This window comes from Coregonus clupeaformis, chromosome 5 (assembly GCF_020615455.1).
Source record: "Coregonus clupeaformis isolate EN_2021a chromosome 5, ASM2061545v1, whole genome shotgun sequence".
NCBI classification, from domain to species: domain Eukaryota; kingdom Metazoa; phylum Chordata; class Actinopteri; order Salmoniformes; family Salmonidae; genus Coregonus; species Coregonus clupeaformis.
Genome location: NC_059196.1, coordinates 15,074,972 through 15,089,796, shown reverse-complemented (window position 1 = coordinate 15,089,796; position 14,825 = coordinate 15,074,972). Strand labels below are relative to the sequence as shown.

Genomic DNA, 14,825 nt, shown 5'->3' with positions numbered 1-14,825 from the left:
AATCAAGATGTTCACATGAGTTAAGGCAGCCAGACATTCCCACTGTGTTCTGTTCATTCTTATTGGCACTGATACAAAATAATAATGGTTTGTCATTGATGCCTGGTCTGTGTGCAGGATCCTCTGGAGTTCCCGGCCCACGAGTTGAGGAAGTACTTCCGTATGGGTGACCACGTCAAGGTGATAGCAGGCCGCTACGAGGGCGACACAGGTCTCATCGTACGCGTGGAGGAGAACTTTGTCATCCTCTTCTCTGACCTCACCATGCACGAGGTAAGCAATGTCACATTATTGGACTGGGACATCGACTTTTTAGTTTTAATGGTATTTTTGCATAATTTCTATGTGACTTCTGTGAAACATTATCCATGTTACGGGTGTGTGTGTGTGCTCTACAGTTGAAGGTCCTGCCCCGAGACTTGCAGCTGTGCTCTGAGACGGCGTCAGGGGTAGATGCCGGGGGCCAGCATGAGTGGGGGGAGCTGGTCCAACTGGACCCCCAGACCGTGGGGGTTATTGTCAGGCTGGAGAGGGAGACATTCCAGGTTGGTACTCTTAATCTTCCACAAAAAACATTTCCGCTTTAGAAATGATCAGGTTCAGATCAGGACAAAATACATTAAATTTTATTAGAGCTTGGATGTGGGCTTGGAGTCGTGCCTGCTGGACAGATGTTTTGTCCACTATCTGGAAACTTGAGTGATGTTGCGTAATTTAAAATTGGCACGTAGTGTAATGTGTGTTTCATTGTGACAGTCAAGCCAAAATTGTGCACACGCACAGTGTATTCAGACCCCTTGACTTTTTCCACATTTTGTTACAGCCTTATTCTAAAATTGATTAAATTAATAAAACATTTAATCAATCTACACACAATACCCCATAATGACAAAGCGAAAACTGGTTTTTAGAAATACAGAAATTTACATAAGTATTCACACACCCCACCAAGGGAATACCTCTATGGACCTCCATCAGAATATATATCTATGACCTGCAATAGGCACCTAAAGGACTCTCAGACCGTGAGAAACAAGATTCTCTGGTCTGATGAAACCAAGATTGAACTCTTTGGCCTGAATGCCAAGTGTCACGTCTGGAGGAAACCTGGCACCATCCCTACGGTGAAGCATGGTGGTGGTAGCATCATGCTGTGGGGTTGTTTTTCAGCAGCAGGGACTGGGAGACTAGTCAGGATCGAGGGAAAGGTGAACGGAGCAAAGTACAGAGAGAGCCTTGATGAAAACCTGTTCCAGAGCGCTCAGGACCTCAGACTGGACTGACGGTTCACCTTCCAACAGGACTACGACCCTAAGCACACAGCAAAGACAACGCAGGAGTGGATTCTCTGAAAGTCCTTGAGTGGCCCAGCCAGAGCCCGGACTTGAACCCGATCAAACATCTCTGGAGAGACCTGAAAATAGCTGTAAAGTGACGCTCCCCATCTAACCTGACAGCGCTTGAGAGGATCTGCAGAGAAGAATGGGAAAAACTCCCCAAATACAGTATGAAAATGTATTCACTCACTAACTGTAAGTCGCTCTGGATAAGAGCGTCTGCTAAATGACGTAGACGTAAACGTACAGGTGTGCCAAGCTTGTAGACTGAATACTTATGTAAATGTGATATTTCTGTTTTTTTAAACTTTTGTATAAATTTGCAAACATTTATTAAAACTTATTTTTGCTTTGTCATTATGGGGTAGTGTGTGTAGATTGATGAAAAAATCAAATATGTAATTCATTTTAGAATAAGGCTGTAACGTAACAAAATGTGGAAAAAGTCAAGGGGTCTGAATACTTTCCGAATGCACTGTATTCCTCTTCTCCCCAGGTCCTCAACATGCACGGCAAGGTGCTGACGGTGCGTCACCAGGCAGTGAATCGGCGGAAAGACAACCGCTTTGCCGTGGCGCTGGACTCTGAGCAGAACAACATCCACGTCAAAGACATTGTCAAGGTCATCGACGGGCCACACTCGGTAAGATTCATGACCACAGTTCTGCTTTCTATAGGTCTAAACTCATAGAAAATGTATTTCTCAATTTCCCTATAAAATCTGCCATGCGGAGAACGCAGACGGAATCATGGAATCCAGACATAAAAACGGAATTCAACAATATTCAAAAATGTTTTGAAGTTAGTAGGAAATCAACTCAATGTATTGAACTTATTAGAACATTTGATTAATTTGCCTAAAATTATCATAATATATGAACAAAATGCGTCAGTGATTCTTAGTTTCCTTCAACTTTCTGAAGAGGCAATGCGGAATTGCCTCTGTCTGTGTGCGTGTTTGTCTACCACTGTGTAGCCGTTAGCGATGATGCTAATGATAACCGTATTCTGGTAGATGGAAAGGCTTTCCAAAAAAACCTTCTCAATTAAACGTTAACTACAAAGTAGTCTATGCCTACCTGGCAGAATAATCATCATTATTTACATTACTCTGCAGTCCCATGTGCGCTATAGAAACACTGCCAATCCAAACAAGTCTGTTGCTGGTTTACACTTGAATTAAAGGGCACCCAAAAACGAAAATTCCTTTGATTTTTCCCAGACCTTAAACGTGGTCTCCTGATGTAATTTAAGCCTTGTTGTGGACTTAGAACATGCAGTGTTGTTTTTCTATTAGTGATTTTGAGAGGGTAAACCTGGAAAAACATAGTCAAATCTGGCAAAACAAAACAGAGAAAATTGAATTTGGGGCGGGGCGGGGAAACTAAATGGAATTGGGCCAAAAAATGTAATAATATATAGGGCTCTACTATAGGCCTCCATCTAGGTTTGGTTACTGTACTTTCCTCGAGCCCTCATTGAAGAGCTTTGATGTATTTTCATGCACAAAATGGGACTGTATGTTGAGTTTTAGGCCCTATCGCCCATCTCTAGCTGTTTTTCTATTTGCCAGAGGTACGATTAGCATAAATAGATTTCTAGCATATAAGTGGTGTGTGTGGTTTGTTTGCCAGGGGCGTGAGGGAGAGATCCGCCACATTTTCCGAGGCTTTGCCTTTCTGCACTGTAAGAAGCTGGTGGAGAACGGGGGCATGTTCGTCTGCAAGACACGCCACGTGGTGCTGGCCGGGGGCTCCAAGGTCAGTCTCCCATTGGCTCTCACCGCATCACCACTTTTTTTTTACATCATCACATTCAAGTCTTCCGTCTATGCCATCACCTCTTAACCTTCTCCAGTGGGACCCAATGTTGTTGACATTTGATTGTTCCATTCTTTGGCTATAGCCCCGAGACGTCACCAACTTCACCGTGGGAGGCTTCGCTCCTATGAGTCCACGCATCAGCAGCCCCATGCATCCTGGAGGTGGTGGTGAGTAGAGGACAGCTCAGCTCATAGAGAACATGAGGTCATAGTCCCACTCACCATAAACTGTTTATTACACTGCCTTTGTTGATTTTATAGACATTAGGGAATAGTCACTAAGTGCAGGATACAACACTATATAACAACTATCAGACCGGAGGTCTTAAACAACTCCTGTCCTCTCCTTCAGGCCAGCAACAGAGGGGCGGTGGAGGAGGTGGACAGATGGGGCGTGGCCGGGGCAGGAGGGACAACGACCTGATTGGACAGACCGTCCGCATCTCCCAGGGACCATACAAGGGTAATGCTATATTCATAACATCTCGTAAATTAGTAAATACCAGCATACAACTAGGAAAAATCCACTTGAACGCCCCCTACTGGTAATTACTAGTGGGACTTCTCCCACATGCTGAAATCTGACATCAAATACTATTGAAATGATCTCAGTAACAGCGTTTTCGGCGGTGAATGCAACAGAAAAACATTATTTTATAAAAAACTATAAATTGTTTGCGAGCCTGATACCTGTACTTTCAGTTTATGGTTGACACAGCTTGTTTGCCGTTAGCCAATCTGAGTTGTCAACGAGTTCAAAGCATGTGACTGCACACAACTAGTTTCTCACAGTTTACAAGTACTATTTTCCGAGTTTCCCACGCAGCAAAAGGGCCGAACCAGCTCACATGGGAACCAGACAGGGTTGTCCTCTGCCATAGAATGAACAATAGGCACGTTTTGCATAAGATGCTGTTGCACCATGGGTGTTGATCCTTCTTGTTCTCAATGAGGTATTTTTTGGCCTAACCCTTGCCATTATTTCCAAGGGTACATTGGAGTGGTGAAGGACGCCACAGAGTCGACAGCCAGAGTGGAGCTGCACTCGACATGCCAGACCATCTCTGTGGACCGACAGCGTCTCACCACAATGTTCGTTCACATCATCAGAGATATATTGTGAATGCAGTTATATTAATGTAATATTTCACCTTTTTAGTGTTATTGAGTGTTGACTTGTTTTTGTTACGTTCAGGGGAGCCAAGAGGCATGGAGGAATGACTTCCACCCACGGACGCACCCCCATGTACGGTTCCCAGACCCCCATGTACGGGACAGGCTCCCGTACCCCAATGTATGGCTCCCAGACCCCCTTACACGATGGTGAGACACGCACCCCACCAAGGGAATACCTCTATGGACCTCCATCAGAATATATATCTATGACCTGCAATAGAACTTGTTCTCATTGTGGGAATCCTTGTTCCCCAAAGGGAGCCGTACGCCCCACTACGGCTCGCAGACCCCGCTGCATGATGGGAGCAGGACGCCGGGGCAGAGCGGAGCGTGGGACCCCAACAACCCCAACACACCATCCAGGTAGGCTACATGTCCTGGCAGCCTGGAGGCCCAGCTTGTGTTGTATAGGGCTCTCTCTGTCATGTCAAATCAAAGTGTCTTTGTAATATGCAAACGATACGGGTAGTGTACATAGTACAATGAAAATAGCGTACTTGCCAGCTCCTCTCAACAATGTTTCGCTACTAATAGTCTATGAAAGATTAGTAGAAAAACTAAATGAGGGAAAGTGCCTCAGCAGTCTATGGTTGATAAGGGTTTGTTGGTCTTGGTCTTTGTTGTCAAAGTTGAATACAGCTATTGTCTGTACTTACTACGGATCCTGAAAAGATGTTTCCCTAATAGGGGAACTTTTTGGAAACAGCCTTTAACCTGGTCCTCTGTTCCTCTTGTTTCAGGACGGATGATGACTATGAGTTTGGTTATGATGACGAGCCCTCCCCGTCCCCTCAGGGCTACGGGGGCACGCCTAACCCCCAGACCCCCGGCTACCCAGAGGTGCCCTCACCCCAAGTCAACCCTCAGTACAACCCCCAGACCCCAGGCACCCCAGCCATGTGAGACACACACGCACACAATATTTTGTCTGTTTCCTGTATTTTTCAATGTCTCTAGGCCCCTTTTACAGTGGCGACCAACTGCTCAAGGTGGGTTTGATTCTCTCCGTCCTAGCCAAGTCCACTGACTGTGTGTGTTCCTCAGGTACAACACAGAGCAGTACTCGCCGTACACTGCCCCCTCCCCACAGGGGTCGTACCAGCCCAGCCCCAGTCCCCAGAGCTACAATCAGGTGGCACCCAGCCCAGTGGGCTACCAGAACACACACTCACCAGCCAGCTACCACCCCACCCCCTCACCCATGGCATACCAGGTAAGACCCACCACGGTTGACATTAACTTTTTTAGCTACTTAGTAGGATTCTTTTTAAATTGTTTTACTTGTCCAAAAATAAAAAATGGTCTGTAACACAATTTTTACATCACTGTATGATGCAAGGAACCATTTTACAAAATAAATTTTTTTACCATAGAGAATCAGACAAATGTATTCAAGCCTGTCTCAAAATACAACACTGCCCCTTTAAGGCATCCTGGAGGATGGTGGGCCACCCTTTGTAGCCTATGAAAATATTGGAACATTACAATCACAACCAAATACTTTTTATGTCTTTTATAAAATAATTCCCTCTAGTGCTTGAAATTGAAGGATGTCCCGTCGTCCCTGGGACAATAAAACATATGTCTAGGACAGTTCTAGGTTGACAGATCCAAAATTCATACAACCACTGCACATATACAGTGGGGAGAACAAGTATTTGATACATTGCCGATTTTGCAGGTTTTCCTACTTACAAAGCATGTAGAGGTCTGTAATTTTTATCATAGGTACACTTCAACTGTGAGAGACGGAATCTAAAACAAAAATCCAGAAAATCACATTGTATGATTTTTAAGTAATTAATTTGCATTTTGTTGCATGACATAAGTATTTGATCACCTACCAACCAGTAAGAATTCCGGCTCTCACAGACCTGTTAGTTTTTCTTTAAGAAGCCCTCCTGTTCTCCACTCATTACCTGTATTAACTGCACCTGTTTGAACTCGTTACCTGTATAAAAGACACCTGTCCACACACTCAATCAAACAGACTCCAACCTCTCCACAATGGCCAAGACCAGAGAGCTGTGTAAGGACATCAGGGATAAAATTGTAGACCTGCACAAGGCTGGGATGGGCTACAGAACAATAGGCAAGCAGCTTGGTGAGAAGGCAACAACTGTTGGCGCAGTTATTAGAAAATGGAAGAAGTTCAAGATGACGGTCAATCACCCTCGGTCTGGGGCTCCATGCAAGAGCTCACCTCGTGGGGCATCAATGATCATGAGGAAGGTGAGGGATCAGCCCAAAACTACACGGCAGGACCTGGTCAATGACCTGAAGAGAGCTGGGACCACAGTCTCAAAGAAAACCATTAGTAAAACACTACGCCGTCATGGATTAAAATCCTGCAGCGCACGCAAGGTCCCCCTGCTCAAGCCAGCGCATGTCCAGGCCCGTCTGAAGTTTGCCAATGACCATCTGGATGATCCAGAGGAGGAGTGGGAGAAGGTCATGTGGTCTGATGAGACAAAAATAGAGCTTTTTGGTCTAAACTCCACTCGCCGTGTTTGGAGGAAGAAGAAGGATGAGTACAACCCCAAGAACACCATCCCAACCGTGAAGCATGGAGGTGGAAACATCATTCTTTGGGGATGCTTTTCTGCAAAGGGGACAGGACGACTGCACCGTATTGAGGGGAGGATGGATGGGGCCATGTATCGCGAGATCTTGGCCAACAACCTCCTTCCCTCAGTAAGAGCATTGAAGATGGGTCGTGGCTGGGTCTTCCAGCATGACAACGACCCGAAACACACAGCCAGGGCAACTAAGGAGTGGCTCCGTAAGAAGCATCTCAAGGTCCTGGAGTGGCCTAGCCAGTCTCCAGACCTGAACCCAATAGAAAATCTTTGGAGGGAGCTGAAAGTCCGTATTGCCCAGCGACAGCCCCGAAACCTGAAGGATCTGGAGAAGGTCTGTATGGAGGAGTGGGCCAAAATCCCTGCTGCAATGTGTGCAAACCTGGCCAAGACCTACAGGAAACGTAGGATCTCTGTAATTGCAAACAAAGGTTTCTGTACCAAATATTAAGTTCTGCTTTTCTGATGTATCAAATACTTATGTCATGCAATAAAATGCAAATTAATTACTTAAAAATCATACAATGTGATTTTCTGGATTTCCGTCTCTCACAGTTGAAGTGTACCTATGATAAAAATTACAGACCTCTACATGCTTTGTAAGTAGGAAAACCTGCAAAATCGGCAGTGTATCAAATACTTGTTCTCCCCACTGTATATGTTTTTTAAGCAATGGGGCTGATGCAACTGATCAAACCGTTAATCTTAAAATGTTGATAGAAATGTTGATGTGCATATGGCTGTAGGCTACACATTAATATTCCAAAATGCAATTAGTGGGAAAACACTTCTCAAAAGCACACCGCACTTGTGAGCGTTTTCATGTGACAGAGAATGTGTTAGAAATTAAGAGGGGAGATGTAAAGATGCAGCAACTAGCATGTGTTACTAATATGACCAGGATTGTGCCTTTGGCTGCTAGACAATAAAAATAAGAGAAATGCTGGTGTCAATGGCATGTGAATAGTTTTCTAAAATAACTCCCTCAACATTTCTATGGTCGTGTTTTGGCTAGGCGAAGCTTCTTTGAAACAAGGTAAGACATGCTTCATAAAATGACATAAAAGGTCCTGGTTTTAAACAATTTAAGTTTATGGTTAAATAGTTTCAAAATGCTGACCGCATCTTCTCAGATTCAAGGTGGGTGATGTACGGCGCGCAAAAAGCACTGTCCTTCACTCTGGTCTTGTGATGATTTGATCTGAACAAGCCATGCCTGTCGATAGAATCAAGCCTTTAGACCTTCATTTTAATTATCTTCATTATATTTATCGAACATGACTGGCGTTTAGCTATATTTATGTCATTAAAGTTTGGCTAAATTTCTTGCCGCCTCATGTCAGCATCGGTTTGGACAGGAGGCTGTAGCCAATATGCATATCACCTACACTTTTGACATGTAGGCTTTTTTTATGTACATGAAAAATAGATTTGAATATTATTCCAATGTTGGCTTCTCTGATCAAATTCTGATCGGAGTAATTGTTTGATATGTTTTTGTTTTTTTACTTGTCCATTCAGACAACTTCAATCTACACTAAGTTTATAAAACATTAAGAACACCTGCTCTTTCCCTGACAGACTGACCAGGTGAAAGCAATGATCCCTTATTGATGTCACTTGTTACGCTTTCGACACCTTGTAGAGTCCATGCCCTGGTGAATTGATGCTAAAGGGGCGGTGCAACTCAATATTAGGAAGGTGTTCCTAATGTTTGGTATACTCTGTGTATATTCTTCTTGTCCAACGTTTTGTATTTTTATTTATTTTGTCCTGGACAAGCGTTAATGTCGAGCCCTGCCACACACGTCATATTATTTCCCGGACATCTGTCTCTAGTATTTCTCTTAAAGGGTTTTGCAATACGCTATTGTAGCTTTTAGTGTGTTGTCATTTTTCCCAGTAAGTAGACTTGGTTTATAGAAGTCTTGCCAGGGGGAATAAAATGATTACGATCAAACACATGTTTGGATGCGGATCTGTATCCAATTTCCCACATTTGTTTCCCATTTGTTTCCCCATTGTTCATCTCCGAGCTGTTTCCCAAAATACTTGTTATTGAAGTTGCTCTTAAAAATGCTAGTTATTTACTGACTGCTTCCTATTCTAGTGGTCCAGATGATTTGTTGCCCTTCTGCATGACCTTATACTCAGTTCTCTGCTAATCATAAAATCAAGATGTTTATCTGTCTCTTTGACAGCTGATAACTTCAGAACAAAGTTGACTACAAAAACAAAGTTGCCAATGTCTTTGCAATTGTTTCAAACAAGTTAAAAAGATGCTTAAAATGCAAACTGGGATGACTCCATTAAAAGATGAATACAGTAGGCTACATAGGCCTATATATTGAAATCAATTTAATGTTCAATCAATTGAGTTATGTTGCTAATTTTAGACTACTGTAGCCTAGGCTATGTCATTCTTGCCTTAATATTAAACTCAGCAAGAAAAGAAACGTCTTCTCACTGTTATATTCAGCAAACTTAACATGTGTAAATATTTGTATGAACATAAGATTCAACAACTGTTCCACAGACATGTGACTAACAGAAATTGAATAATGTGTCCCTGAACAAAGGGGGGGTCAAAATCAAATGTAACAGTCATTATCTGGTGTGGCCACCAGCTGCATTAAGTACTGCAGTGCATCTCCTCCTCATGGACTGCACCAAATTTGCCAGTTCTTGCTGTGAGATGTTACCCCACTCTTCCACCAAGGCACCTGCAAGTTGCCGGACATTTCTGAGGTGAATGGCTCTAGCCCTCACCCTCCGATCCAACAGGTCCCAGACGTGCTCAATGGGATTGAGATCCGGGCTTTTCGCTGGCCATGGCAGAACACTGACATTCCTGTCTTGCAGGAAATCACACACAGAACGAGCAGTATGGCTGGTGGCATTGTGATGCTGGAGGGTCATGTCAGGATGAGCCTGCAGGAAGGGTACCACATGAGGGAGGAGGATGTCTTCCCTGTAACGCACAGCATTGAGATTGCCAGCAATGACAACAAGCTCAGTCCGATGATGCTGTGACGCACCACCCCAGACCATGACGGACCCTCCACCTCCAAATCGATCCCGCTCCAGAGTACAGGCCTCGGTGTAACGCTCAGAACTTCAATGATAAACGCGAATCCGATCATCACCCCTGGTGAGACAAAACCGCGACTCGTCAGTGAAGAGCACTTTTTGCCAGTCCTGTCTGGTCCAGCGACGGTGGGTTTGTGCCCATAGGCGACGTTGTTGCCAGTGATGTCTGGTGAGGACCTGCCTTACAACAGGCCTACAAGCCCTCAGTCCAGCCTCTCTCAGCCTATTGCGGACAGTCTGAGCACTGATGGAGGGATTGTGCGTTCCTGGTGTAACTCGGGCAGTTGTTGTTGCCATCCTGTACCTGTCCCGCAGGTGTGATGTTCGGATGTACCGATCCTGTGCAGGTGTTGTTACACGTGGTCTGCAACTGCGAGGACGTTCAGCTGTCCGCCCTGTCTCCCTGTAGCGCTGTCTTATGCGTCTCACAGTACGGACATTGCAATTTATTGCCCTGGCCACAGCTGCAGTCCTCATGCCTCCTTGCAGCATGCCTAAGGCACGTTCACGCAGATGAGCAGGGACCCTGGGCATCTTTTTTTGGTGTTTTTCAGAGTTAGTAGAAAGGCCTCTTTAGTGTTCATAACTGTGACCTTAATTGCCTACCGTCTGTAAGCTGTTAGTGTCTTAACGACCGTTCCACATCTTGTTGTTCATGGTTCATTTGAACAAGCATGGGAAACAGTGTTTAAACCCTTTACAATGAAGATCTGTTAAGTTATTTGGATTTTTTTTCTTTTTTTTTGCTGAGTGTATATGATGTGTAACAATGTGCACAATGACATACCAAATATGTGATTTTGTGCTTTATTATAGAAAAAGCCGCCTCAATAGGCCTGTTAGCAGCCATAGGCGATCATATAATTCTGTTAGATTAAAAGGAAAAATCTACACTCTTAAGAGTGTGTTTTAACGATGCATCGTTCCTACAACAGCCGAAGATGTAACGAGTGTTTCTAAAAACACCACGCAGAGAGAACGTGCATATGCATGCATTTTGCATCATCATGATGATGTGACAATTTTGCTTCTTGAAAGTCCAATATCTTGAAAATTTGACTGCTGGCATGCAAAACATTTTTGGACTGTATTAACAGTGGACTAATGGAGAGAAAAAAAATATATGAGAAACGCGCATTACATCTTTGGCTGTTGTAGGAACGATGCATCGGTAAAACACTCTTAAGCCTAAGTTCCATCGCTATCCAGGAACCCGGCTCTGATCTTTGTCTCCTCCTGTCTTCCCACCCCAGGCCAGTCCGAGCCCCAGCCCGGTAGGCTACAGCCCCATGACCCCCGGCGCCCCCTCCCCAGGCGGTTACAACCCCCACACTCCTGGCTCCAACATCGACCAGACCTCCTGCGACTGGGTCACCACTGATATCCTGGTGCGCGTTAAGGACACCTTCCTGGACAGCCAGGTGGTTAACCAGACAGGTGTCATCCGCAGTGTCACGGTGAGTAGCAAAGACCACACCACCTCTCCATGTTATTATTATATTGTTATTATTATACTATAAACAAATAGGAGAATGGTTAAATTAGAGCCCCCCCCCCCCCTTTATTTAGGGGAGCTCATGTCTCATTTGAGGGGGCTGAGCCCCCCCCCTTACCCGTCTTACGCATGTGTTACGTTGACGAGTATGTTCTATCAAACACAACATGAATGCGCTGAACCAAGTACTCCATCATTGACCTGATGCGTCTTCTCCTTCTTTAGGGTGGCATGTGCTCCGTCTTCCTCCAGGACACAGAGAAGGTGGTGAGCATCTCCAGTGAACACCTGGAGCCTGTCACCCCAACTAAGAACAACAAGGTAAGGCTGCTTCTCACCACAACACCCTTTTACTGGGCTCACAGAGATCTGGGTCTGGGGAAACTGGACAGTGGACAGATGCATGGTTCATAAGGCCCTGGCAGCTCATGGTGTGTTATCTGTTGTCTGTGGTGCCTCTCTCCAGGTGAAGGTGATTCTAGGGGAGGACCGTGAGGCCACGGGGATCCTACTGAGTATCGACGGGGATGACGGCATCGTCAGGATGGAGCTGGATGACCAGCTGAAGATTCTCAACCTCCGCTTCCTGGGCAAGCTGGAGCTCTGAGCCATCACACCCCAACCTCATGCTCACAACAACACCACTCAAAACAAGAATAATATGTTTTTTCAGTTAGTCAAATAGTTTTTAGTGCTCTGTGATTGTAATTTTTGTCTGCTTTACTTTTTGGGTTTAGAAACTACCTTTTGGGTAAGAGTATACCATGTCAATAAAATGTGAACTGTTTCACTGTGTGGTGTCTTTAAAAACATTGCGTTTTGTATATACAGTACTAGTCAAAAGTTTGGACACACCTACTCATTCAAGGGTTTTTCTTTATTTTTACTATTTTTGACATTGTAGAATAATAGTGAAGACATCAAAACTATGAAATAACACATGGAATCATGTTGTAACCAAAAACGTGTTAAACAAATCAAAATTTATTTGAGATTTGAGATTCTTCAAAGTAGCCACCCTTTGCCTTGATGACAGCTTTGCACACTCTTGGCATTCTCTCAACCAGCTTCACCTGGAATGCTTTTCCAACAGTCTTGAAGGAGTTCCCACATATGCTAAGCTTTTCCTTCACTCTGCCGTCCAACTCATCCCAAACCATCTCAATTGGGTTGAGGTCGGGGGATTGTGGAGGACAGGTCATCTGATGCAGCACTCCATCACTCTCCTTTTTTTAATTTATTTTTTTAGATTGTATCTTCTATCAATGTAATTACTTTTTAGTCATTTAGCAGACACTCTTATCCAGAGCAACTTACAGTTGGAGTGCATACATTATTTTAATATTTTTTACATTTTTTCATACTGGCCCCCCGTGGGAAACGAACCCACAACCCTGGCGTTGCAAACGCCATGCTCTACCAACTGAGCTACATAATTGTCTGCATCACTTCCAATCCCCCATGTTTTTTTTATATATATACTCCCCTTTATTACTTTTCAACCCCGCCATCCTTTCCCTACTTGGAGTAAATTAGTGAACAACAATGCCCAGGCCTCTACTTCCGGTCTATACTTACTATCTACACCTTATGGACAAAGTTAATTTTACAATAATTCTATTATATATATATATATATATATATATATACACACATTTTTTTTTTGCTCGTGAACTACTACGATCATTTTCATGATGTCCATCCGGTTTGCTTCTATATGCCATATCTTTCTAACTGTGCTCTTTCCCAAAAGCTCCCATCATACAACCTATATACTTATTATGGACACAGTATGCTTACATTATTAGCTATCTTTGTTATTATTTGTTATTAGTCCCATCCTTCAACTCTATTCAATACCTCCCATCTATCTCTTAACACCATCCATATAGGATTTCTATTTGCCATATATATTTCAACCGTACTGTGATGTTTTACAAAAGTTCTGAACCTTTCTATTCTCATTGCTTCTACAGATTGTGAATTAAAAATAAACATTTTTGCTAAAAATATTATTATTATATTATTGATTGATTGACTGTCTTTTCAGATCACCCAGTAATGCTATCTGCAAGGTTAGCTCCAGGTAAATATTGCAATCCTTTAGCCATTCCTGGACCTGTGTCCAAAAACAAGCTACAAATGGACAGAACCAAAACAAATGATCTAATGATTCTGTCTCTTCACAGCAAAATCTGCAGAGCTGGGAAGATTGTATCCCCCATATAAATAACATTCTATTGGTAGCAAGAATTTTATATAATAATTTAAATTGAAAGATTCAAATTTTTGAATCCGGTGTCGTTTTGCGTGTCAGTTCATAAACACTATGCCATGGGATCAGTACGTCAAAGATCTCTTCCCAACTATTTTGCAATCTATATGGGACGGCTGTCAATCCTTTGGTCCTTAAGTGAAACTGATATACTTTTTTATTTATCACAGTTTTCCTTAACCAATTATGTTCTTTAATGCAAGGCCGACAGACAAGTTCCTTACTTTCTCCCCCTTCCACTTTCCTCTTCCACTTTTGCGGTAAGGCTGCAATTATTTGGTTGTAATTTTGGGTAGAGCAGACATTTCCATATGTTTTTGTTAGCTGCATGTGCGACATAGCTCCACCAGTCCTACCGATGATATCATTTACGAAGATTATACCTTTTTTAAACATTCTGTCAAAAAATAAAGGTTTTTTGTCAATTAGTATATTTGAATTTAACCACAATATTTGTTACATTATTTGTTCTGTCGTTTCTGGAGGATTAAATTGAAATTGCAACCAACTTTCTATGGCTTGTTTTAGAAATAGTGATATTTGGGAGATGATTTCCTTTTCAAATAACTGCAAATGAGTTGTTGTAATCAAATAGCCCTTACACAGCCTGGAGGTGTGTTGGGTCATTGTCCTGTTGAAAAACAAATGATAGTCCCACTAAGCCCAAACCGGATGGGATGGCATATCGCTGCAGAATCCTGTGGTAGCCATGCTGGTTAAGTGTGGGAACTACACATGCAGAGATCATCCGTTCACCCACACTGCGTCTCACAAAGACACGGCAGTTGGAACCAAAAATCTCCAATTTGAACTCCAGACCAAAGGACAAATTTCCGCCGGTCTAATGTCCATTGCTCCTGTTTCTTGGCCCAAGCAGGTCTCTTCTTTTTATTGGTGTCCTTTAGTAGTGGTTTCTTTGCAGCAATTCGACCATGAAGGCCTGATTCACACAGTCCCCTCTGAACAATTGATGTTGAGATGTGTCTGTGACTTGAACTCTGTGAAGCATTTATTTGGGCTGCAATTTCTGAGGCTGGTAACTCTAATGAAC

The 14,825-nt window shown here is 43.4% G+C and overlaps 1 protein-coding gene across 2 annotated transcripts in view; it reads left to right on the top strand.

Annotated features, from left to right (window-relative positions):
* The window catches only part of LOC121562856 (transcription elongation factor SPT5-like), a 36,243-nt gene extending 23,957 nt beyond the window's left edge, over positions 1-12,286 (top strand). For both annotated transcript variants that reach the window (XM_041875028.2, XM_041875024.2), the window contains 14 exons: positions 118-273; positions 399-545; positions 1,834-1,980; positions 2,972-3,097; positions 3,243-3,327; positions 3,512-3,622; positions 4,149-4,251; positions 4,355-4,482; positions 4,593-4,698; positions 5,076-5,234; positions 5,380-5,548; positions 11,258-11,461; positions 11,725-11,820; positions 11,966-12,286. In XM_041875028.2, the coding sequence (XP_041730962.1) occupies positions 118-273; positions 399-545; positions 1,834-1,980; positions 2,972-3,097; positions 3,243-3,327; positions 3,512-3,622; positions 4,149-4,251; positions 4,355-4,482; positions 4,593-4,698; positions 5,076-5,234; positions 5,380-5,548; positions 11,258-11,461; positions 11,725-11,820; positions 11,966-12,106 (1,878 nt within the window). In that variant the 3' untranslated portion in view covers positions 12,107-12,286. The remainder of the gene's footprint in view (positions 1-117; positions 274-398; positions 546-1,833; positions 1,981-2,971; positions 3,098-3,242; positions 3,328-3,511; positions 3,623-4,148; positions 4,252-4,354; positions 4,483-4,592; positions 4,699-5,075; positions 5,235-5,379; positions 5,549-11,257; positions 11,462-11,724; positions 11,821-11,965) is intronic.
* Positions 12,287-14,825: the final 2,539 nt, after the last annotated feature.